The following is a 23744-nucleotide window of genomic DNA, read 5'->3' as shown; positions in this document are numbered from 1 at the left end:
TGTATGTTCAGAGCTTGTGTATATGTTGTTTTACTGCCTTGAAGACATGGCACACAGACTCAAGATGTCTGTAAAAACACACCTAATAGTGCGATGCTCCGATCAGGATTTTTGCTGCTGATCACCGATATGGAGCCAGAGTGCTGATCACCAGCCATCTCCAATACCGATGACATGGATTGACAATACATTTGTAATCAAAATAATGACACTTTCTGTGTATATGATGTGGAAAAAAATGAACCATGAAATCATGTAAATTCAGATACATTTTTATATTCCTTCTTGGAGCACCGTGAGTCAGAGATGTGTGGACTTGAGTCCGGTCACCAACGTCACCGTATGGAAGTCAGCTTTGCGCAGTGGCAGTATCGTAGCCCATGAGGTTTATCCGAGGCGCGATTATTGCTAGTTGAAAACTTTACCCAATACCCCGCCTTGACGACTTGAAATACAGTCGGCTATGGCAATTTTTGACGATCTCTACGGTGATTATTATCATGTTAAACATAAATCGAGTGTGCTTCACAAGCTTAAACCGTGATGCACATATATTAAGTCATGTAATTTGTGAGTACAAACTCTGACAATATGTTGAAGAATAGAGAATGCCCTTCATCAAATGCGGTTATCCCAACTGGGCCCTATACCAAAACATCAAAGGGGAACACAAAGGACAAAGAAAACAATGTCTAGCGACGTTACAACATTGTTATTCTCTAAGTGGCCGGTGTCTCAGAGAAACTCCGAGGAATATTTAGCAAACATGAAGTTTGCGTTCAGTTCAAACCATGTAACCTTAAGACGAAAACTCGTCCATCCCAAGGACAAAACGCCTCACAACAAACGGAGTAATGTGGTTTATGCAGTCCTGTGCAGTGGGAGTAAAAAAAACCCTGTTTTTTTAACGAGTTAGTATTTTGTAGTACTTATCATTTATTTCAGGACACAAGTGTGCTCCTGCTTTCTCTTGGCACATCAGCAGACCATTAAAAAAACCAATCGTCCCTGGGTGGGCTCGAACCACCAACCTTTCGGTTAACAGCCGAACGCGCTAACCGATTGCGCCACAGAGACAACTTGTGCAATGTCTGACCAAGAGTGCGGGTGTACTTGTGGCCCGTTTGACGACAGACAAAAAGTATAATATGATAAAAGTAATATGTCGTAATATTAAAAAAGTAATATTATAAAAAGACTTTCCCATGACAGTGAAATACAAAAATATATACTGTACTAGTTTCAGGTGGCTGACAAACGCTGCACCCAACTCCAAAACGGCAACAGATTCTGTCGTTTCCGACCTTGCATAAACGACACCTGAGAAAAGCTAGTCATGGGTGTTGCTAAGCGGTAGCTGCGTTAACAGCCTGACTGTTAGTACTACTCTGCTCTTTGGTTTACTTTCATTTCATGAATGTTACTGATATGTTGTTTTACCATTCATTGGTGTGCAGAAGCAGAAAGACATGAAGTACAACAGCTACCATGTACGGAGATGTTCTAGTCTAAAATGTAGTGAACACACCAACATGTATGAGGTGATCGTGTCAAGTTGATGTTTGAGCATCAGCTGTAATCCAGTTTATTCAGTGCATCTTGTGCATGTTGCCTTTTTTCCATTATTCGGCTACCGAATGTTCAGTGCATCCTGAATAAAAACAGTAAACAAGAGGAGGACATCAAAAGAGGTCAGAAATCTTTTGTGAAACACAGAATATTTGATAATGTTAAAACAGATCATTAATGATCTCACACTGAAACTGAAATAAATGACTTGATAATGTCACACCTCATCTTGTGTAGAGTCACCGTGAGTGAAACGTCCATGTGGAAGCATGCAGCCCCTTCGCGGGCTGAGAATCCTAAGTTCACTCATGTTTCTCTTCAGATCGTATAAATCTTTCGCCTTTTACTAAAGATTTCCGTGGAGAGGAACAACATGAGTTTCAAACAATTTTTTGATGCCCTCTTCATGTGGGGCTTCCTGCTGTGTTCTATGATAACTTTGAGTTTAGTAATATCTGCTCCTTAATGATGCCTTTTAAAACAGAACTAGACCCAAACCACCTGTCGCACGATTCGACTGTCAGACTGTTGAATTTATGATCAACCTTTAGACAACCTTTTGACAGCATTTTATTCCAAAGCACTTTCCTCGTCGGTGGGATCCCCACTGACCATGGCAATAAATTTGATCTGATTCTAATTCTAATTCTGAAATGTTTAAGTTCCTATTATCTTCATTTTACTATGACTCCACTGTTTTAGTTGCAGTTCATTAGGTTTCAAGTTGTTGGGTTAATAAAACGGATACGTTTCCATTTTTTAAAATATATGTTTCTGATGTTGTGTTTTGAAAATCTTTCTATTCTATTTTAACAGCATTTTCCATTTCCTCAAAATGAATTATGCAAATAGCAAAATTCCTCTCTCACTCTTCTTCAGCTGTACAATTGAAAAAGTATGTGAAAATTGACCCCCATTATGTCAGCAGGAGTCGTAGCAGGTCGTAAATCGGATGTTACTGGTATTTTAATGTTGAATATAAAGCGTGAGTGTGCTGGTGCTTCACTAGCTTAAACCATGATAGACATATTAAAGTCATGTAACTTGATAGTTAAAACACAGATAACAGATAATACAAGAACTAGTTCTTTTTAATTTATTGTGATATGTTGAGTACAGAGCATGTTAGAAACATAATTTCCCTTGGGATTAATAAAGTTTTTCTGATAACAATGAAATCTACATAGCTATCCAGAAAGAAGTGCCCCGTGTGAGGCTCGAACTCACGACCTTCAGATTATGAGACTGACGCGCTGCCTGCTGCGCCAACGAGGCCTGGGAGTTAGTGTTAATGTGACCCGAAGCAGCCAAGGAGGTTGATCTTAAGTGTGGCTATCCTTGTGGGAGAAAAAAAAATTCCGTTCCCGGGCACGTTTTCCTGCAGCTCCCCTTGGTGTTCTTGTAGTTTGAGGGCGCTTTCACACTACGGATGGGTCTGAGTCCGACTGGATGACGGAGCTCCGCCACGGCTGTAACAGAATGTGGCGTTTCACAGCCAAAACTAAACATGGAAGAGTCTTGTCATGTTTATTTTACAAGGAAATAGTGGAAACAAGCTGCATAACACGGAGCGTCTTGACTGATCCACGCTGCTCTCACAACACGTTGAACACAGTGAGAGAGATTACTGAAGATGGAGAAGCTTTTAATCAGTGAAGTTCAGATCCCGATGTCAGAAATGATCAATGAATAGTCCGGTGATCTTCGGGAAAATCAGCGTCTTACCTCTTCGGTGTCCTCATGCAGACAGACTGCGGCGAGATCTGCAGTGAAAATAGTTACAGTGGAGCGTGGCATTATTCATTTAAGCAAATCTGTCAGTCAATAAAATCAGATGTTTATCAGCCTAATAACGGCGAAAACACGTGAGTTATCAAACACCCGCACACATCGCGAGTCCTGGACCGTTTCTGTGCGCTGCGAAGCGCAATTTTCCTGCAGCTCCCGGCTGCACACCTCAGTGTTGTTGAGAAGAAGTTGAGAAGTTGTTTTTGAACCATGTTGTCCACCTAGACAGCGATCAGACCCTTTACTGCCCAGCATTTATCAGGTTTGTGTGGAGTCGCGCTGTACGCGTAGTTTGCAGCGTCTAGCGCCGAGTCATCTGAGGTGAGAAGCTCACCACCCGCTGAGCCTTTCCCAGGACAAAGTGCAGGTCTCCAGCGGTGATCAAGTCCGCGGCCAAAACCCGACTTGTTTGTGTTTATATCTCGGACTTGTGAGCCGAAAGAGCTTTGTCTCGAGACAGAACCCGCAGTGTGAAAGCGCCCTTTGGTTCATTTTGTCCTTGTTACTTAAGTATATATTGTGGATAAACAATAGGTGTCGTTTGTGCGGAGACGGGAATGACCGGATTAAAACCCTGATCGGACTATCCCTAGTGAATATATTACATTGTGACTCAGTTTAACAAGCATGTAAAGAATCTATAGAATTCAAAGACAATTGAAAGACTTTTATTTCTACCTTTTTTATTTTAAATTCCACACATGTTCCATTCCTCAAAGTTGGCAATATGCCAATATTTTTAAAAGATTATTTGCTTATAAACTATTACAGCAGTCACCACAGCCGACAACGACAGATCGCGCACACAGTTGGTGTGTTTGCTCAGACACATGAAAAACTGGAGGGAACATTGCCTGTGGGTGCAGACTAATAGGTTGGCCTATTGTCATGTATTGCTTTTGAATCTCTCCTTTCCCTTGGAGCTAGATGGAATATGATTTAGCTTCAAACCAGCTCCCCAGAACTGACAAAAACTTCAGACATTAGATTACAGAGCAGCTAGACTAACATGCTAATTTCCTGTGGTGTTGATGTAAATCTACTGTCATTGTCAAAAAAAAAACAAGTGCCCCGTGTGAGGCTCGAACTCACGACCTTCAGATTATGAGACTGACGCGCTGCCTACTGCGCCAACGAGGCCTGCGTGCTGTCCCGCGAGAAGATGGTTGTATAAACATAATGGCTGTGAGCCAGGAGCGGGGGAAGGAGCAAGATTTCCAGACACAATGGCATGTGTAGGGTGGGGGTATGTTTGAGGCGGCCGCCTCCTGAAAGTGCCGTGGAGTGGCTGCAGGCCACGTGGGACGGGTCGGATTTGACAACGTCATGACAAACTATATGCATAAATAATACACTATATCCATAAATGAGAATTAAAGTAGTGATTTTAACAAGTTAAAAAAAAAATCCGTCCCTGGGTGGGCTCGAACCACCAACCTTTCGGTTAACAGCCGAACGCGCTAACCGATTGCGCCACAGAGACAGGTGTGCGGGTGAAGTCTGACTTTCCAGGTTAAAATCATTGCTGACTGCTCCTCGAGGACACACGCAGGCTGAGCACCCTCGCTGCACGAAGAAACGCTTTTGCGACGATTTCTTTCTAAACAGTCAACAGAATTATCTGACAGTATCATATCATATGTGCATCCTACCACCAATCACCCACTCCCATGATCCTTCAGGACCGCGATATGTTACACATTCTGATTCAGTGAAGTAACTAACACCTCTGCCAGAGAGATTTGTTTCCCTTGAGCCTTTGCAAGTTCCCGGGGTATGCAAAACACAATTGCAGGGCGGTCGTGCGTTCGACTCAGGCCGAGCACTTATTCCGTCAGTACGTCCTGGGGACGCCAGTTGTCTCTGTGGCGCAATCGGTTAGCGCGTTCGGCTGTTAACCGAAAGGTTGGTGGTTCGAGCCCACCCAGGGACGATCGGTTTTTTTGGTTGCACCAAGTATAGGTTTTCCAATTCACTTATCTAAGTGTGTACACTGAAGCTCTGTAGTCTTAACAGCTGCTGAATTACTGCACTGACATCCGCTAGAGTGCCTTTGTTCTTCCTCTGCAACATGCTGCGAATTTTTGTTCAAGGGTAATAACCCGTTTGACACGGAATAAAATGTGACTGTGCTGCTGGCATAGCTGAAGTACGTCAATGGTGTGAGCAACAGCGCCACCATTTGTCATAATAACAGCACTGTGCCTTCAATTTGGCTATTATGCCGCTGCTATTCATTTATATGTTGTTATAATTGTTTATCTATTGTGGGTATGTATGCGGGTTTTTACATCTTGGGTGTCTTTTGTGTCTTTGTTGTGATCGGTTTCTGAAACAAGTTTTCTCCAGCAATGTGACGTTGAAATGACGTTTATATCGGCACACTGCCACTGACCCGGCCAGTTGTCTCTGTGGCGCAATCGGTTAGCGCGTTCGGCTGTTAACCGAAAGGTTGGTGGTTCGAGCCCACCCAGGGACGATCGGTTTTTTTCTTTTTGTATACTTTCTATATTTTTCATTTTCGATCATCTTCAGTAAAGGCTAGCAGGGGATGTTACTGCTTATATATTTCACTTCCACTCTTATATGTTGCACTGTTTCAGTCTGGTAATTCTGTTAACCATAAAATGAAAACATTTCATCCAGATGGAACAATATAGTCTTTTCACCATCTTAATGTCCAAACATCATCTGCAGGCATTGATCATGAAAGTTGGGAATGAAGAAAAAAAAAATCCACTAATTCCAGTCACAAATAAGATGTTGCTATTTGTATGACACACCAGTAGAGGGCAGACTTCACCAAGATGCAGGTCATGGCCACCGCTGACTCCTGTTTTCTCACTCTGACTGAGCAAATAGCGAGTGGGTGCAGTATTCAACAAGACGCACATCTCTTATAAACTGTTGTCAAGTCAATTAACCAAACTTTACCACAACAGAGATGAAGATGACATCTGTCCTCCACGTGTTACTGATGGTTTTGATCTGCTTGTTTTGACTTGAGTCCAGCACAAACAAACCACGGCATCACGTGACTTGTCTTTGGGACACCATGTGACAGCAGCAAACATCGCCATGGTAACCTGCACATCTTCAACGCTCCTTTTGTGGACACACAAGCTGACTCTGTTTCCTCTGAAGTCGAGTCTTCTTTTTCTGTGATGTGATGAGTGAGATTAAAGCCACGGCTCCAATGTAACTTCAGAAATGATCTGTGGTTTTGTCGCCTCTTCTCTCTGAGTGGCACAGATCCTCAGCAAGGCACTTTGATTTTTCTCCAATTATGAGGAGTGTTGTTGCATCACTGCTCCTTGCTCTTTCGAAAGTAGCTCGTGAGATTGAGCAGACAAGAGAAACCCCGAGATCCCACCAGAGGAATCTCATAAAGTGATTAAACTTGGCCATTAATTGGCTTCCATTTCCCTAAACGCCAGGAGATGTGAGGTTGTACTAAGGGTTGCCTCCAATTACCAACCCCTGATGACACCCAATACTGTCCAAACGGTTTATCATTACTGGGATAATCCCTTAATCTCACGACAATTCTTCACTGCTTTTGATAGTCTGCTTTTGAAAGAGGTGTAAAGAAAGGTCTCTTTGGTATGTCACTGCATAATCACCGTCAAGAGCACATCATGTCTCCACACGCTTCAAATAAAGGTTCGCTTCCAGTGAGTTATATGTGAGATTATCTTGTCTTCCTCTTGAATTTAAATTCTCTGCAACTTGTCACTTAAAAACACCTGACTGCTGCCAGCTCTGTTTCTGCCGCTTGCATGGAGAGAAAAATAGCCAAACTCAAATACTGAAATTCACCAGGAAAAGAAGCATTGCTGGGCATTTATAACCTCTGAAATCTTGACGTCATCTGTGGCATAAGTTTGATGTCAATCAATTGCATATATAACCTGATGTCGTGTGGAAGCACAGATTATCCAGGATCTCTTTAATTTGTGTTTGTATGTGGTAATGTCAAAAGGCAGGTTAAACCTCAAACATTTGACACGTATTGAAACAACTAGAATCGAACTACAGAACAGTTTGTGGCTCATTGAAGCAGTTTAGTCAGCCATGTTTCAGTCATCAGTGGTGAGAAGCTTGATCTTCCAGGAGAGACTCAGAGTACAACTGCTGCTTCTCTGTGTCAATGCAGGTGGTGCAGACCCGAGTCATGCTGGACAGATGTTTGCCAGAGAGATTCAGGTCTGGACCTCTCTATGTGGACTGCTGCCCCCAGGACCTGACCACAGTGAGGCAGTGGAAGCTGCATCCTGGTTGTGACAGGTGCGACCCATAAGCATAACATCAGCAGCGTGAGCGAGGTTTAGTTTGTCAACAAGTCAACTGATCAAATGTGTCTGCGGCAGTCATGTTGAGCCGAGTGTAATTTGCCTGGATATAAAAAGTTTCCTGAGTGAGCGTTGTCTCCACGAACGCCTGACATAACCCCTCTTACCTCGTAAACTACTTATGAGATTCCATTATACAAAAGTGATCTGATCTAATGTAAAATATATGAGGATGGAAAGAATGTAATTATCTGCCTTTCTTTCATGATTCATTCTGCTGCCGGCGTCTGAGAGCAGGCGGAGCCGAGTCTTTTATCGATCGCGGGTGTCACTTTGTACGTTTGGCTATTAGGATGAATGTTGCTCTCTTTAGCAAAACATTTTGCTGCTCAATTTAATTTGGTTTATTTCTCGGGAGATGTAATTAGAGAAGCTGGAAGTGGAATCCATCTCTGGTTCAGTTCGGGGAGCAGCTAAATGGGCCTGGTCTGACTCTTTAATCAAATACTGCCGTTCTGATTCTTCGTTCGGATGCGTGAGAGTGGCAGCTCTAACGGGATGCTTTATGGCTCCAAAGTCTTTCCGCGTTAACACCAGCTACCCTTTGGTTCGCTGTCACAGTGAGAAGACTGGTGTCGCCGTGGTCCAGAATAACTCGCGGTGGGACTCGAGCGTCCTGCCTGTCTGCCATTTCCATGGACTGACTGGCTCAGCATGACTCCATCTATTTAAAAATAATCAGAGTCATTGTCATGTCAGCTAGAGTGGCGGGTCAATGAAGCCATGCGGGTCTGACATTTGCTGCTCAAAGCTCCGGCGCTGCAGTCGACCCGAGCCTGCCCTGTCTGAAAGTAGCTCCATTGATCGACGCAGGAGCCACGGTATCTTTATTATCAGATTCTGCTCTGACCTTCTAACCCTTTGCTGTCAGACTTATTATCAACTCCCAGAGAGACAGCTGGTGCGGGTCCAGGTCTGCTCGGTCACCAACACCCACGCGCAGATGACGGAGTGATGGAGCGCCAGCACATTGCTAACATCCGTGACAAATCAGCTGTCAGACCCTTTTATCTTCCACGTTCTTGACTGCCCATCGTTGAAGGAGAGTTCTGACCCCGAATCTTGTTTATTTGGTGGAGAGTGTGTTGCTAATACACACATTCTGGTGACTACAAACTGTAACTCTCTCTCTCTCTGTAACTCTCATAATCACGGTAGAACAATTTCAGTGGATGAGTCGTGAATACAAAGTTACATGAAAGGGTTAAATATGGTCACATGGGAAACGGTGGAAATGGTGCTGAAATTACAAACTGCAACTGGAAGTTACTTCAGGATTCATTGTTGACACTCAGGCGATCATTGAGACAAGAAGCGGTGAGAGGGCGGAAAATGACATGAAATAAAAAGACATTGATGTCTACTGGTGGCTATGAATAGGAGGTACCAGGAAGGGTTTGACAAAATTCAATATTCTCTCATTGTTGACCAGTTTGACCAGGTTAAAGGCATAAAAATGTGGCATGTATCAATTTGAGAAGACGTGAAGAATGTGATCAGTGTTGTCCTCAGAATCTTCACCACTGATGAAGTTCATCACTTTCGCTCAGCAGATTGAAGGAGTAGATTGCTCGCCGCGTTTGTACCTCCGGCGCTGTTCTGGCTCAATATCCGCGGTGAAATGGAAAACCGGAGATTGACGGGCGAGTTGATTGAGTCTTGAGCCCGCTGTGATCGCAGCGAGCCGTTTGATTTGGGATAGACCAGCTATTGAGGGAAGTTGTTTCTACATCATCTGGGCATCAATCACGCGCCAGTCTTGCCGGCACCGAGTCGTTCGCTGCTAAACTGCGTTCACCAGAGACAAATAGGTGATTGTCAAATTCAGAACACATCGCTGCTCCCTGTGGAGCCGACAAATCAGTGCACTGGACTGGTGGTTCTGGGCCGGGAAACTGTGGCAGGATCGGATTTTTTGTTGTTACATTCCAAGATTTTTTTCATGCGCATTGGCCAGGAGGAGGGCACTGTCTCCTCACCGCTGTGACATTCAACTGTCAGACTTATATTGTGGTGACCTGCATTTTGGGGGAGGGGAGCTTCCACAAATGAATTGGTTGTTGGTGGGCAGTTCAAAGAAGTCTTGTTGCTCTGGTGTTCCGTCCTTCATGTGCATGCAAGTTCAACCTGCGGTTTCATCAGTGACCTTTCGCTCACGCCAAACCTGCGTCCTGCCATGACGCGTTCCCCGCAGTCATCTTTTTCCAAATCCCTCCCATTTGTTCTGGCCCACTTCCACAGTCCAATCTGAGCAACCAGCTGACTGTCGCGGTCGGTGTCCTGCTAGTCTGTCGTCCATGCTGACACCCAGGCTGCTCCAACAGTTTGTCAGTTCATCACCGTCTCTGTCCAGAGCTTGCACTCGAGAAGTGCGTCTCCGGTGGTCTTGCTGACATCCAGCTATGTGGGTGACCATGATGTATTGTCAGGTATCTTGCGTTATGATACGTGTTTCCCGATACAGGAGAGGTGATACGATGCAAAATCAGATAATGACGACTAGTTTATCGCTGTGATGCCACTCCGGTTAAACATTTAAGTGTCCTGTGATGAGACTGCCTTGTCACCCTGGCAGCTGGGACAGACTTCCACCTCTGGGACCCGGATGGGGAAATGAGCTCATGATGAAGTAATTTATAAATCCATAACACTCGAACCTCCGCCACTGTCGGCGCCCAGCATGAGCGCACGCTGACAAAGCTGACAGTTTGATTCCCTGTGCAACGTCGCTAGGAATAGCATCGCTAGCACAACAAACCAAGAAAAACAAAGAAATACAAGGCCCTAGAAAAGCAGTGAATGGAATTAAAAAGAAAGTAAGTAAAAAAAAGGCACAGTTGAATAACAAAAAACAGAAAGTAAACATTTGATATATGATGTTAAAAACATTAAATTAGTGAAGGAAATAAGTAAATAAAACAATAAAAATAATGAACTAAAACACAACAGTATAACAATATGTTGAAAATATAAGCAATAGAATAAAAGGTATTTTCATGGCCTTAAAACTCTAAATGACTCCACCTTTTCTTCCTGGTGCTCCTGATCAGTGATGTGATGTGGCGTGTCAGGTGACTTGTGCTGATGCAGTTTGTTCCAGAGAAGACATCGTTGCACTCTCCGATGACTCACATACACTTGGGCTGGTTCTGAAGAGAATCGCTGCTGCTGTCGGGGAAAGCGGTTGCTAAGGAACCGCTGAGTCGTCGGACAGTGATAATTACACTCCTGGAATGTGATCGTTTGTGAAGAAATCATCCGGAGGAGGTCGGAGCACGTTGGCACTCCTCGCACTTGTCAGAGCCGATGTAAACACAGAGAAGAGTGGAAGCACACGACAGACAGGCAGCGCAGCCAAACGCAGGACAAGCGTGGAGGCAGAATCACTGGCTAGTGTCGGCAGATGGCCGGATGACAGAAGACGTCTGGATTCTTTTTCTAAGTCACAAATGCCAGCGTCACTCTGAGGCCAAAGACACAACAGCTGCTCCGCGTGACAATGTAGTGAGTCCTCCATTTACCAGACAAGTCACTGACATGTCAAAGAAGAAGCCCCTCGTCATCAACAGTAAATCTGATTTATCACATGTTCACAACCAGCCAACAACTTCGCTGCTACCTTTGGTCACCTTTTTATGTGTTGTCCTCCTGGAATTTTGACCAGGGCAGTTGAGGACGTGTGGTCCAGAGCGGAGGAAAACTTGTGTTCCTGCCATCACACGTGATCTCCACACGCGGTGAATCATGTGAACCAACGGCTTAGCTCTCAGCTGTCGTCCTCTGAAGGATCCAACTGCGAAGGTTTTAGTGTGGTTTTATGAGAGCGAGCATGAAGCTGTGAGTTCTGCTTTCAAAATGAACAAGATGTCAGAGGAAAAATAAAATCTACACACTAGCAGGATTTTGTTATGGAGAAGTGATTGACAACCATGAATGACATTGACTTCCTCTTGTGATTTGATCTGCTCCTATCAAGGAGTTCTGGATTCTCTTGTTGATCCTGACCTGGATTACCAATTTAGAATAATTTAATCTGGATCTGGCTGTCGCAGTGACTCCTCTCTGACTCGAAACACAACAACCATCCTATCATTCTGAGCAAAACCCTCCAAACGTCTTTTTGACATTTACAGCAACTGAAGCCTCCAAATGTCAGATGCGATGTTTTTCCGGAACCTTCCTCCGGCAGGTGAACTCAGCGGGTCACTGAGTTTCTCTGTCTGGCTGCACAGTAGCAGCAGAGACACAAATCCTGCACCAAAACCCATCGATGAACACGGATTATAGGTTACGGTTCGAGAGCTGTTGTTGATCAGTGGTTCTTCTCAGTGGTGGAGGACTTTGTTGCTCCTGTAAATGTTGGGAGGCGGCGAGGAGGAAAAGCTGGAATGAGTCCGCTCAACGTTCCTCATGGAGGCTTTATTTAGATCTCACTTACTTTGTGCTATGTAATCTATCCTCCACACGACACCTCAGCACCCCATGAGAGCGCCGTCGGCCCACATGACCCACAATTCACTCACGACACCTTGACACTTTCTAGGCTTTTAATGCACATGAATGTTAGCATAGCATTAGCACTACCTGTATGAGTGATTCCTATCAAGTGACCTGACTTTTTGTTTGACACTTGATTAAAGTTTCCAGCAGCACGTCTTTAATCTGGTGATCATTTAATGAGTAAATCTATGCTCAGAATATTGATTTATTAGATTTGGATTTGGAGGTTTTCGTCAGAGCCCAGACGCATCTGATAAATGAACTGCAATTGAAAAAATACAAGTGTAATCTGGCTAAAATGAAGCTAATCTTAATCTGGATAATCTCATAATTTAATGAGGTTGGCTGTCAGATTTGTCCTCGGTCTGGTTCGGAATGGAGTGTGGGTTTGACAGCCTTGCAGTCAGAGTAAAATCTTAATCTGTTTTTCCTTTTAAAGAGTGCTTTGTTTTGATATCATCTGGTCCTGGAATATTAATCCAGCCTGACTGGATCTGATAACTGGATCTGCGTTGAACCTTTTCTTAATCTGGTTAGACATGTCTAACATCAGCATACATGTTCTGTTGTCAAATCAAGATAATCTGATCAACATTTGGGTTTCATATAAAATTAGACTTCGTGCCCAGATAAGAACTTGTTGATGTTTACATGCACTTCTCCAAATTTGTTTCCATTGTAAACCTTTCTGGTGGCTCTGGTTTCCGCAACAGCTACACAGAGGATAATAGATGACTCAGTCTGGTTTTATGTGACCTATGATACGCTAAAGACCGGACTAGCAGCTGGGATACTCTTTAGCCTCAGGCGCTCCTGTGCTGAACGTCCTGGACAATATCCAGGAAGCCATGGGGATTTTCTAGTGGAGTGATTGTTGAAAAGGGTCATGGCCTGCTGAGCTGAGCAGCCTGGTGGTTTCTCTCTCTGTCCCCCCTTCGTTCCAGAACATGCACGTACTATCATTAATTCTGTTGTTGTCAATTGACAGTTTACCGTTTGTCTCAACCGCAGAAATCCTTGCCTGTTTGAAACTCGGAGAGCATGAAATGGGTCCACTTGAGTGAGACATCACCCATGAAAGAGGGAGCTGGAACTCACGAGCGGGTGTGAACAGAACCGGCCAGGTCACACACGGAGACAGTTAAAATTTATGCTGCCAGACACCTCCCTCAAAGTTGTCTGGGCTCTCACCAGAACGCGCCGTTGTCCGTGGCACTGCAGTCGTTCCTCTGCTCGCTGCGGAATGAACTCGCTAATAAAAATGTAATATTTCAGTTTCCAGGAATCTGGGTTCATTTTGTTCTTTTTTATTGTCGAGGGAGCGTTGCTTTCACTTCCTGCTGACTTTTGAGTCAGGAACTCTTGTGATTCTGCACGCGTTGCATTTCTCAATTATTGATCGTAAAGCCCAGCTGTGAGAGCTGTATCATGTTTATCTTTCATTGTCTTCTGTTGACTATTTTTGGAGTGTTGCGTTTAGGCTGTTCATACCTTTGGAGTCTGAGTGACACAGATTTATTGAACTTCATTTTTATCTGTTTTCTGATGGACAGCCTGTTTTTTTCTACCGGGATTTGTGAGTTTATCTACTCTTTTCAGGTAATTTCCTCCAAAGACCTGTGGCCTTTAAATCTTTCCTTTCAAATCCTTCTACTTCAATGCCAATATTTAGCTCCATGCTGGCATAGAAAATACAAATCATACATATGCATGACGATAATAGCGGACCTCTGGAGGCGTAAACGCCACGTCATCACAGAAGATTCTTCCAGAACGTCTCTGGGTTTATGAAAGGTTCCGTCTTCAAACAGTGACATTAATATCTTCTACAAATGGATCTTACTGCAGTGGTCGAGGCTTAATGGAGTTTTAATAGATGGATGTTGCCGGATGTTTTCTCCAGTTCCTCAATAACAGCAGGAAGTGAGGATCCAGACAATGGTCTTTAAATGGTGATGGATGGAAGCAATCGGCTCCATTTGTGCAGATGGTGGGATGAAGGTTCCTGGCAGACTGGGAGGAGGAGGAGAACCCTGAACCGCCTCTGAGTGCGAGTATGGGCGTGCGCCAGAGGTCATGAGGAGACAGACCTGAGTGAAGCTGTGCTTCTTCATGTAGCTTCACGTTTGTAGAGCGTAAACATCAGCCAGAGTAAATGGCTATTCAGTAAACTTGTAAATGTTTCTGCCTCTAAGGTTCTGGTCCACACTCTTCTTCCTCACGCTCTCACTCCGGTTGTTTCAGTCCGAGCTGCCAGTGGTCCTCTCCCACCTGCCGGTGATTGACAGGGGAGCGCGGGGAACGTCGAAGCTTATTAGGAAGCCGGCCTCGGCTCTGACAAGGTGCTAACCAAGTTCCTCCGCCAGAGGAGGCGTGCGGCAGGTGCCGAGAGCTGACGGCTCATCACCACCAAGGTTTAATGATGTTTTAGTGTCTGATCTGAGGTCAGCTCGCTCTGTCAGGAAGTTCACAGCAAGCCAGCTGTGGGGGGCGCTCCGTCAGGAGAGTTGTTGGGCTTAATATTAAGCGCAGGTGCTGACTCGAAACCAGCCGGTCCAGTCAGAGGTAGTTAGAGTGAAGAGAGAGACACCTGATGGTGCTCCGATGATCTAATCTGATGGAAGTGCTCCATTGTTTTCATTCAGCCTGCGGGCCGTACGTTTGACGCGATCGACCCTGAATGACATGTATGAAGAACAAAGATCATTAAAAAATACAAAACAACTGCAATCGGATGCTCATTTATTTTAGTGTAAGTGGATGAGGGCGGAGCAGAGAAGTGTTTTTAAATAGAAGCTTCACCCTCTTCATCTTTCATCAGCAGCTCCATCCGCCCTCGTTGGCTCTCAGGGTGAGCTTCACTGGGATTTGGACAAAGTCTGATTATGGTCTGGCTGTTCACCCAGTCGGTCGTTCACTCACTTGATCGCTCCATTACTGATGCAAATGAGAAGTGGAGATGATCAGGCGAGTTCAAGTTCATGTTTTAAAAAATCATATTTAAAAAAAAGAAGAATATCAACTTGTCATTACTTTTCTTCTTAAAGAGTATTTTAGTTTTGGAACCAAATGTGTGACGTTTAACCAGAAAGAGGAAGTTGGTTTTACATGGCTCGATGCTAGTAAGTGGCAAAAACCACTCACTCAACCTTCGTGTTTATGTGGGAGGAAAACCGAGTGCTTACTGGAAGCCACTTCCTTTTTGTCCCACTGCACAAGCCTCTGACTTAATTGGCGTTCCTGGTTGTGCGAGACAAAGAAGAGCTCCTTTGAGGTCGGGGCTTGAAAAGACTCAAAGAAGTAGAGGCGCCAACGCTGCAGGGCTTAAACACACTGCAAAAGATAAACTTTATTTCTCCCTGTTGTCGTACGATACAAAGTCAACAAGTGCAAGTACAATCCCACTGAAACTGGACCCCGGCGTTTATCTAGTCTCCAGTCGACGGACCCAGTGAGGTATCCGCCATGATGGGTTCTGTAGACAGGCGGAACGTGAAGTGTAAGGCAACGGTTACCATGACAACCCGGAGAGACTGATGTGTGCTCTCCTTCCCCACTCTTGCCAGAAGAGGCTTTGGCGGGTTCATGTCACACGAGGCCAGGAAACAAAGTCAATGTCACAAAACCACTTTGGAATCGCAGAACACGGCGACGCGACCGCAAGTGATGAGAGAAACACAGAGAGTCCTGAAGAGCAACACAGATCTGGGAACTAAGGACCAATTACATTTCCTTTGTACTGCTGCACCTGATGGGAACCCCGCCCTGCTCCGCCGCCGCTGCTGCTGGAAATAAGGAGGAAGCCCCGGGGAGAGAGTGCGGCCGCTGCTGGTCTGCAGGCCAATTATTTCTCCGCTTGGGGACACTAGCAATTAAACTTTGGCCACTTGAAGCAGAAGGAACTCGCTGGAACGGCTCTGTAAATGTGACTATTATTGCTGTTAACTACGTGATGATGCCGGCGCTACGCGAACAGAGGAGAGGAACATTTGAGTCTCTCTTTAGATGTGATTTAGGTGTTGGCTCCAGAAGGTGTGTGTCAGCTGATCAAAGGATAATGAGAGAGCACGGCGTGGGCGAGATGTGAGACTCACTCTCTTTGACTGGAACATTTCCCATGTTTATAATGTGATGTCTGTGTCCACCTTGGGCAGGCTTTGCTGGGGAGGCATCAGGGCGTCCTGGTGGCCCCAACATGAGAAATAGGACGCCCTGTTCTCTCAGTGAGACGCCTTAAATTTGTGCACACTCGTGCCTGTGTAGTAACCACGATGCCGTCATAGAGGTTTCCATGAAAAGGGTATGTCTTCTACGGAGCCCTGGAAGTGACGTGCGTTTGTTTTTTAGCCCGAAATAACAGTTATCTTGTGATAACTGTTATCTCGTGATAATTAGTATCTCCAGATCATTTTTATCTTGCTGTCTGCAAGTCAGAATATTGGCGACGGTAAAGTCTGTCCGCTTTTAAGAGTCAGATCAAGTGGCTTCTACTCAAAATAATACCACGTGACATGCATGACTTTATTTTTTTTATCCCGACATAACAGTTATCGCAAGAAAATTTTTATCTCGGGAAAGAAAAAAAAATAAAGTCATGCATGTTGCGTCCAGGGACGCGTGATACATATAGCTTAGCCACATGTGGTATTATTTTAAGTAGAGAGCACTTGATCAGAGTGTTAGAAACGCAGACAGACAATGACAATGTTGACGAACAGTTACAAAGCCATGGGAGACATAGTGGTTCCAAGAGGACGTATACAAAATGCTTTGCCAGAGAGGCAGTTACGCATGCGGTGACATTTACGATTGTATCTTGAGATAAATATTATCTTGAGATAACTGTTATCGCGAGATACGCATTATCACGAGATAACAAATATCTCGAGATAATAATAATAACTCGGGCAAAAAAAAAATAAAGTCAGGCACGCCACATCCAAAACAAATAAACGCATGCATGTCACTTCCAGGGCTCCGTCGTCTTCCCAGTAATATCACTGAATTAATTCTCAACTTGCTGCCTTTTGGTGCCTTGTGGACCTGAGGCTTTATAATTGCCATTTTTGTTTTCATGTGAAATGTCGGGGTTATCCATATCTCACAAGTCGCGAGACTTGCATGTGATTGGTTCACAGACCAGGAATCAAACCAGCTCCTTGAAGTGCAGACGTGTGCTAACAACAGCTAACAGATAGTATAACAAATGTCATTCTAAGTTGACACCTAACACAAACCCCAGACTGTGACAGAGGACTGTCATGACAGCTAATGGTTCCCACTGGTGGACGGAGCTTTGCTAGTCATTGAGTTAAGTCCCGCCTCTTGTAGTGGTTGGACAGGAAGTAAGGGGAGTAAGTAAAATGAAACCGATTTGAGCCTCAGAGAAAAACGATGCCCAATCGTATTGACTCTTCTGTCCTCCTAGAAAAAGAATTGCATGAGTGAACACGGACATGTTAAGGCGAACTATGCTAACTAGCTGTGCTAAAGGCATCTCGTCGTCAACAACGGTACCTTCGTGCGGTTGCGAGTGGTCAATGCTGTCAGAAGGCGTGTTGATAAACAAGTATTGCAGCTGAGTAGTTAATTCCTAAACAAATATTGCTTGCGATCAGGCAGTAAAAATGGAGTTACGATGTCACCGATTGCTACAGCACTTGAATAACAGCTTGAGTGGAGCAGAAACCCGATCAAACGTCTGTCAGTCAGAGTTGTTGTGGCTTCTGATTTATGTGGAACAGATTGTGAACAGATTGCATTCAGATCTCAGTCAGGCTTGTCTGTCTTGAGGAGCGAAAACATGATGTTGTTAGTGACAAGCATCGGCGACACTGTTCAGAGATTTAGTGTTTGTCATGATCTGGCGTCCAGCTGACCCACGATGAAAACTTCAAGTTTCTACTTCAGGCTTTTGAGTAGGGCTCATCCACAGTATTTAGCGTGATGGTGCTGCTTCCTATGGTACCGTGAAGCACTATGAACTTTTTTTTTCACACATGATGAATCAATTCTCTTAAGACTCAAGTGGGATTTGAGTCTCTCTGAGTGTGGACCAGGTTTGACTTCTTGAGCAACAAGAAGAACGCTGCGCTAATATCAGCATGATCAGACTGCTCTCACTGTGGTCGGGGGAGCTGGGCGTTAGCGTGGTGGTTAAGACTAACAGGGCAGGAAACCAGGAGAGCGCCCCCAGCTGTTGTTCTGAAACATGAGACACATTTCTGTGCGCTGCTCTTCTACCTCGCTGTGAAGTGAGTGTTCAGTTGCATCATATTGCTTGTAGAGCCGAGCTCTGGTAATGAGGCCAAATGAGCCGATGGATGAGGTTACCATGGCAACACACGCTAACTTCTGAAGGAATGTTCTTGTCTCCGGGGTCGAAGGTTAAGGTCTGACTTGTGTGAAGGCGTCCCTGATCCTCGTTTATGCTCCGCTGAAGGAAAACAGACATAAGCTCTACAGTTTCCGTCCGCTCGGACATTTACGACACAAGAAGTGAAAAGAACAGCGGCTTTATCACGAGCGCACTCAGCATCTGGATTCATGTTGGGAAGTCCTGGCGTCCGCTCGCTACTCCACATAAATAAATCACCGACGTGTCTAACTGCTACTGAACATTCACGGACACGGCAGTGAAAACATCTCCTAACGATAAAAACAGGAAGTTCGTCTCGCTCGCAGCTCAGAGTTGGCCGGGCTCCTCAGGGATCGCCGGAGAGCTGGGTGTCACTGCTTCAAAGCAGCTGTGTGTCCAGGAGTCCTCTCACGGCCGAGGCTTTTAAATGTCACAGCGCTACTGCGTGGTGTGCTTGTGAAGGAGGGGCAGTCGTCACAGTGGGCTACAGTCCGGCCGGCCCAGTGGGGGGGGGCCTGGGGTCTCTCCTCTGGAAAACAGTCCGCTGGTCATCCCCGCAAAGCTTTCTGCGTCAGAGAGAGATGAAAGTCCAATTCAGCTGTGCAACATTTCTGTCGCACTCGTTTCGATTCGACTTATTAAATACAAAATTAAGAATGATTGTGAATACAGTATTGAGTACTACTATATTGTAGTTCCAATGTTCCAATTTTGGAGCTCGGAGAGCGAGGCTTGAATGTTGCTCATTCCATCGAAAGCCGCTCTTATTTGTGTGGAAGCTTCCCGCGTCTTCCCCAAAATGGAGTCTTTGATCAAACTTAATAACATTTTCTGTTTACTTCGCCCACAACACTTCATACAAACCACCTGTCCATCAAAAGTGTTTTCTCCGAAAATTCATTGTTTCACCTTTTTTCCTATTTGGCTGACTAGCAAATTCAATCTGCTGAGTCATTCAGAATTATAAATGACCATATTGATAAATGAGATATCAGCAACTTTAGCTGATCTCATGTTTGTAGGCAGATGTTTTCTGGCTCAGCGTCGCATCTACAGATAAACATCTGTAAAAGTATGTCATGTCTGGTGACATCATGGTGCATACAAGTGAGGTGAGAGAATTCAGTTCCATCATAAACTCTAGGTCATTTCTCATCGACTGAACGCCTTGATGTCCAACCATTTTCAAGCTACTAGTCAAGCTTTGAAGTAGTGATATCAAAGTGGCATACTTCATTGACAAACCTCTGGGGACCAACAGGTTAAAGTTAAAACAGCTCCTCCACATCCAGGGAGACTCTTCTGCCTAAAAAGCAGGAGATGTCTGGGCCTTTTGACCTTGGCTGCTGCCCCGCTGATGCTGTAAGTTAGCGGATGAATAGACTGTTACTTGGTGAACTGGAAGTCGTCCCCTCTGGTGCACGTTCATCTGTTTTGTGTTGAGCTCTCAGCCCATCTGAACTTGCTGTGTTTCATGCTCACGGTTCTCTTGTCGATCGTAAAACCTAGACGGGTGAATCCCTTGATTCTCATATGTGAACTGCAGATGTCAAACTTTGGTTTTGTCCATCCAAAGAGAAGGTCTCAAGCCCCGCCCCTCACCTCCTGGGGGCTCCTTCCAGCCTCTCATCTCTGATCAAGTCTGACTGAACAGCCGAGCAGGCTGTCACGAGTCCAGGAAGTATTGGCGGAACAAAGACTATGAATAACTCCGACCACGACGGAGGAGAAAGAGGGATTTACGGGAGTATATTTAAGACTGCACGGGTTGTGCTCATTAACGCTTCGCACCAGAGAGAAGCGCTACAGTGAGCAGCTAATAAAAGATCAGGCTCCCGGAGAAGTGAATAAATAAGACTGCAGGTTAGCTCGCGATGATGCCAGCAGGCCCAGCGGAGGGGACGGCGGCGCCCCAAGGTTGGCCTGCAGCTCTGCCTCTGCTGCCTCTCTGATGTTCATTACCCACCACCACATGGACACTGCTGCCGTAATTGAACCAGGTCTTGGCTTGGCGCCGGGCGGGCGGACAGGCCAGGAATAATCTCATAATGTACCATTATAACGGAGCGCAGGCCCAGGGTTCAAAGACCGACGTGAATATGCAGGATACGGTGTTGATCAAAGACGAGGCGTTACAATCCGACTGACGGTGGATAGTTGCCAGGCAACCGGGTAAATGAGAGGGTCGCCCCACATTAGCACGGAAATATCTGCCGGTACGATGCCTGAACTGAGAGCCGTGGAAGGCAAAATGTGAATGCCAGAAATGTGATGCGAAACTTGCCAAGAGTTGTGAATGATACGGAACAGACAGAAGCCAAAAAGTAGAAGCAGATCAAACATTTACCAGCCGACAACGACAACATTTTCGGGTCAAACATACGAGGTATGAAACGCAATGTGATTTGAGATAACAAACCAGATGAGAGGTTAGTGTTCCAAGATTTTGGAGATCAAAGTAACCTAGTAACTCAGGTACTAGCAAAAAAATGTTGACGCTCTGTGTTGTACAGAAAAGTCATTTTCTTCATCTTACCCCAGAACAAGGTCATGAGGCGGAGTCTTTTCCAGCTGCTCTGCGCCAGAGTCGAGGGACACCCTGGGCAGGTCTCCAGCCCATCATATATAAACAGACAACCTCTCCCAAACACACGCGCTCAGAAAACTTGCCACTCAGGTAGGTACACAGCAGAGTTGACTCAAGCTGGAATCAAACCCGCGACCCTGCTGAGAGCACTGTCAGAAGTCTAACCACATTACCGCGTCACCAAACACGACGGCGGCTTCCGTAAAGCGGGATATCTTTGTAAGTGAACAGCGTTAGCCGGCTCCCTGTCGGCCTGTAAACACTGGTTGGTTCTCTGCCACGTTGATTCTCTCGGTACTGAGATCATGAGACTGGAGGGCGAGAAACTGAGTCACAGAGCAGCAGGCGGTGAAAAGAGCAGCTTCATTCTCAGATAAGATCTGAAGCACAGCGCTTGTGGAGATATTTATTGTCATTACTGAGCAGACCACTGAAGGATCCGTGATTCAAACCATGTGGTTATATTTCCTGTTTGGTGACTGTTTATCGGACTTTTTTTCCATTTAAATATAAGTGTCTGCATGAACACAATTCTTCCAATTGCTTTAAGCCATTTAGAATATTTCCAGCGTGATTTTTTTTTTTCATTAAATGACTTTTTTCCATAGTATTTGGGGATATATTTATCTATTTACTTATTTGTTCCACTATTTAAGGCTTCATTACATTATTTTAAAATGTCATTTATTATTTTTTAAAAAAATCTGTGTATCTACAAATAAAATATATGAAAATAAACATATATGATTCATGAATATGATTCAAATACTTTATATTTTTACTTTATACTTTATATATTTTATAATATAAAAATATAATATAACTTATTCAATTGGAAAAAAAATCCAATGTATTGACTTTTTTTAATTGAATTTTTAACTACTGTCACTCTTCCGGTTCTCCCGCCCTGTCTGAGCTCCTTTCTTTGCTTCCCTTCACCACTATTCTGTAAGATATAAAAACATGAATGATAAAATACATCTACTATAAGTGACATGACTATCTAACCAAATCTCCCTAATTTCCAAATGGAAGATGGATTTGCTGGTTGAAGTCCTCGCAGGTCATTTTTCATCTTCCTCTCTCTCCGTTGACCTGATGCCTGTGAACTGGCTCGGCTTCTCTCGCGGGTCATCGATAATTCAATGAGGGCACAGTTTGACAAATGGTTCTGTGTTGCACTTTGGACATGGATGAGCTGTAGGTGGCGCCGGGCGGCTGCGCAGGCACCCCGGGGCGAGCGTGAGAGGACGAATCCACCGAGCTCCCTCATTAGACCGAGAACTGTAGTGGGGATGAGTGGACTCATCAATCCACCAGCGGTTCTGTCGACCCGCAGGAGCAGCTCTCTGCAGACTCCGATACAGTCGGAATGAAACGGCGCTTGACAAAATGGGCCAGCAAACCGGAGCACGCTAACTTATTCTAATTCATGCGCCCTGATCCTCCACTTCATAAATGCAGGTCCATTTACTAGCAGCTAAGAATAAACCCATTCACACGCTCACAAATCATCCAGAACCAACACGCTGGGAGATGAGTCGCGGGGCAGGCGGGATTTAACCTGGGCGCTTTCTCTCTTCCTCTCTTCAGCTGGCTCTGCCGGATGACGTCGCCCACACTGAGCATCAGATCCCCAGAGAGAGGAGTTCTGGAGCGCGGGTCAGAGGTGGGTCCGGCCTGCTGGTTTACACCGGGCTGACAGATGCTGGACAAAATCAGGTCGAGTCTTTTAAAAGCAGCTTCTAAAAACAGCCTGCATGAGGAGCGACGACTCAGCTGGCTCTGCTACAACTTAACCTCTGACTCCAGAAGGTACTGTTGTTGCTCACATGCTGGTTTGTGCGGTGTTAGCATGCGCTGCTACCGAGTCCTCAGGTATGCTAATGAACACACCAGTGGATGAAACGGACCGCGGGTCGATCCGATGATCACGCCACAATAAGCAAATTCTTTCATTAAGTTTGGCAGCTTTAGCAGGAAACTGTTGACACCAGTGTGTTGAGCCGGCTGGTACCGAACTGGCGCGGACCGGTGGGTGTGGGCGGCTGAATGTGTTATGACTCTCTCAGAGGATTCACTTTATTAAAGTCTCGGAATATTGTACTGTTGAGCCTGAGCACAAATAACCACTATTGGAGGTGACTGCTGGTCCTGGTCGTGTCAGTGCCGGGTGTGGGGGACTCACCATGCCGTGGAGGTGTTGTAGGGCAGTAGCGTGGGACTGTGGCTCTCGCCGCGGAGACTGTGCCTGGGCTGGTAGTGACCCGAGCTCATGGGCGGGGGCGGAGCTTCGCTCTCCTCCTGCATGGAGCGCTGCCACTGACTCCGAGCCTTATTCAGCCAGCGGCCCCCCAAACCCCATTTCTCCAAGTAGACCCGGCAGAGTTCGTAGTTAATGGCGGAGTAGTAGAGGAAGTCCAGCGCCAGCAGAACCACGACGAAGAAGCCGTAGATCCAGACTCCCACCAGGGCCGTGTAGTTGCTGTGAGAAACAGAACATTGACTCACTTCAGATCAAATGTGGGTCGTGAAGCTGCTTTGAGTGGGTCGCAGGCCTTTTCCAATGCTAGTCATTTCGGGGTGATGG

General features: G+C 45.3%; 1 protein-coding gene and 8 non-coding genes across 10 annotated transcripts in view; 4 read left to right on the top strand and 5 right to left on the bottom strand.

The window, feature by feature from the left end:
• The first annotated feature begins 351 nt into the window (after positions 1–351).
• On the top strand, positions 352–492 carry LOC128771441 (U4 spliceosomal RNA). Its single transcript, XR_008416621.1, has one exon. It is a non-coding gene; the product is annotated as a U4 spliceosomal RNA (small nuclear RNA).
• A 511-nt stretch (positions 493–1003) lies between these two features.
• Positions 1004–1077, bottom strand: trnan-guu (transfer RNA asparagine (anticodon GUU)). Its single transcript has one exon. It is a non-coding gene; the product is annotated as a tRNA-Asn (tRNA).
• Positions 1078–1871: 794 nt separating this feature from the next.
• Positions 1872–1985, top strand: LOC128771446 (U5 spliceosomal RNA). The gene has a single exon (XR_008416626.1). It is a non-coding gene; the product is annotated as a U5 spliceosomal RNA (small nuclear RNA).
• A 786-nt stretch (positions 1986–2771) lies between these two features.
• On the bottom strand, positions 2772–2844 carry trnam-cau (transfer RNA methionine (anticodon CAU)). Its single transcript has one exon. It is a non-coding gene; the product is annotated as a tRNA-Met (tRNA).
• Positions 2845–4424: 1580 nt separating this feature from the next.
• trnam-cau (transfer RNA methionine (anticodon CAU)) lies at positions 4425–4497 on the bottom strand. The gene has a single exon. It is a non-coding gene; the product is annotated as a tRNA-Met (tRNA).
• A 269-nt stretch (positions 4498–4766) lies between these two features.
• Positions 4767–4840, bottom strand: trnan-guu (transfer RNA asparagine (anticodon GUU)). Its single transcript has one exon. It is a non-coding gene; the product is annotated as a tRNA-Asn (tRNA).
• A 376-nt stretch (positions 4841–5216) lies between these two features.
• trnan-guu (transfer RNA asparagine (anticodon GUU)) lies at positions 5217–5290 on the top strand. Its single transcript has one exon. It is a non-coding gene; the product is annotated as a tRNA-Asn (tRNA).
• Positions 5291–5762: 472 nt separating this feature from the next.
• On the top strand, positions 5763–5836 carry trnan-guu (transfer RNA asparagine (anticodon GUU)). Its single transcript has one exon. It is a non-coding gene; the product is annotated as a tRNA-Asn (tRNA).
• A 9687-nt stretch (positions 5837–15523) lies between these two features.
• shisal1b (shisa like 1b) overlaps positions 15524–23744 on the bottom strand; it is a 52829-nt gene continuing 44608 nt past the window's right edge. The window contains exons 4-5 of one of the 2 annotated variants that reach the window (XM_053885925.1): positions 23343–23639; positions 15524–19133 (exon numbers count right to left, since the gene is read on the bottom strand). In XM_053885925.1, the coding sequence (XP_053741900.1) occupies position 19133; positions 23343–23639 (298 nt within the window). In that variant the 3' untranslated portion in view covers positions 15524–19132. Of the gene's footprint in view, positions 19134–22044; positions 22863–23342; positions 23640–23744 lie in introns of those variants that run through there. The other variant, XM_053885924.1, reaches the window with a different exon arrangement.

The sequence above is a fragment of the Synchiropus splendidus genome, chromosome 14 (genome assembly GCF_027744825.2).
Source record: "Synchiropus splendidus isolate RoL2022-P1 chromosome 14, RoL_Sspl_1.0, whole genome shotgun sequence".
Taxonomy (NCBI): domain Eukaryota; kingdom Metazoa; phylum Chordata; class Actinopteri; order Syngnathiformes; family Callionymidae; genus Synchiropus; species Synchiropus splendidus.
Note: the sequence above shows the minus strand (reverse complement) of the source record. Positions and strands in the feature narration are given on the sequence as shown.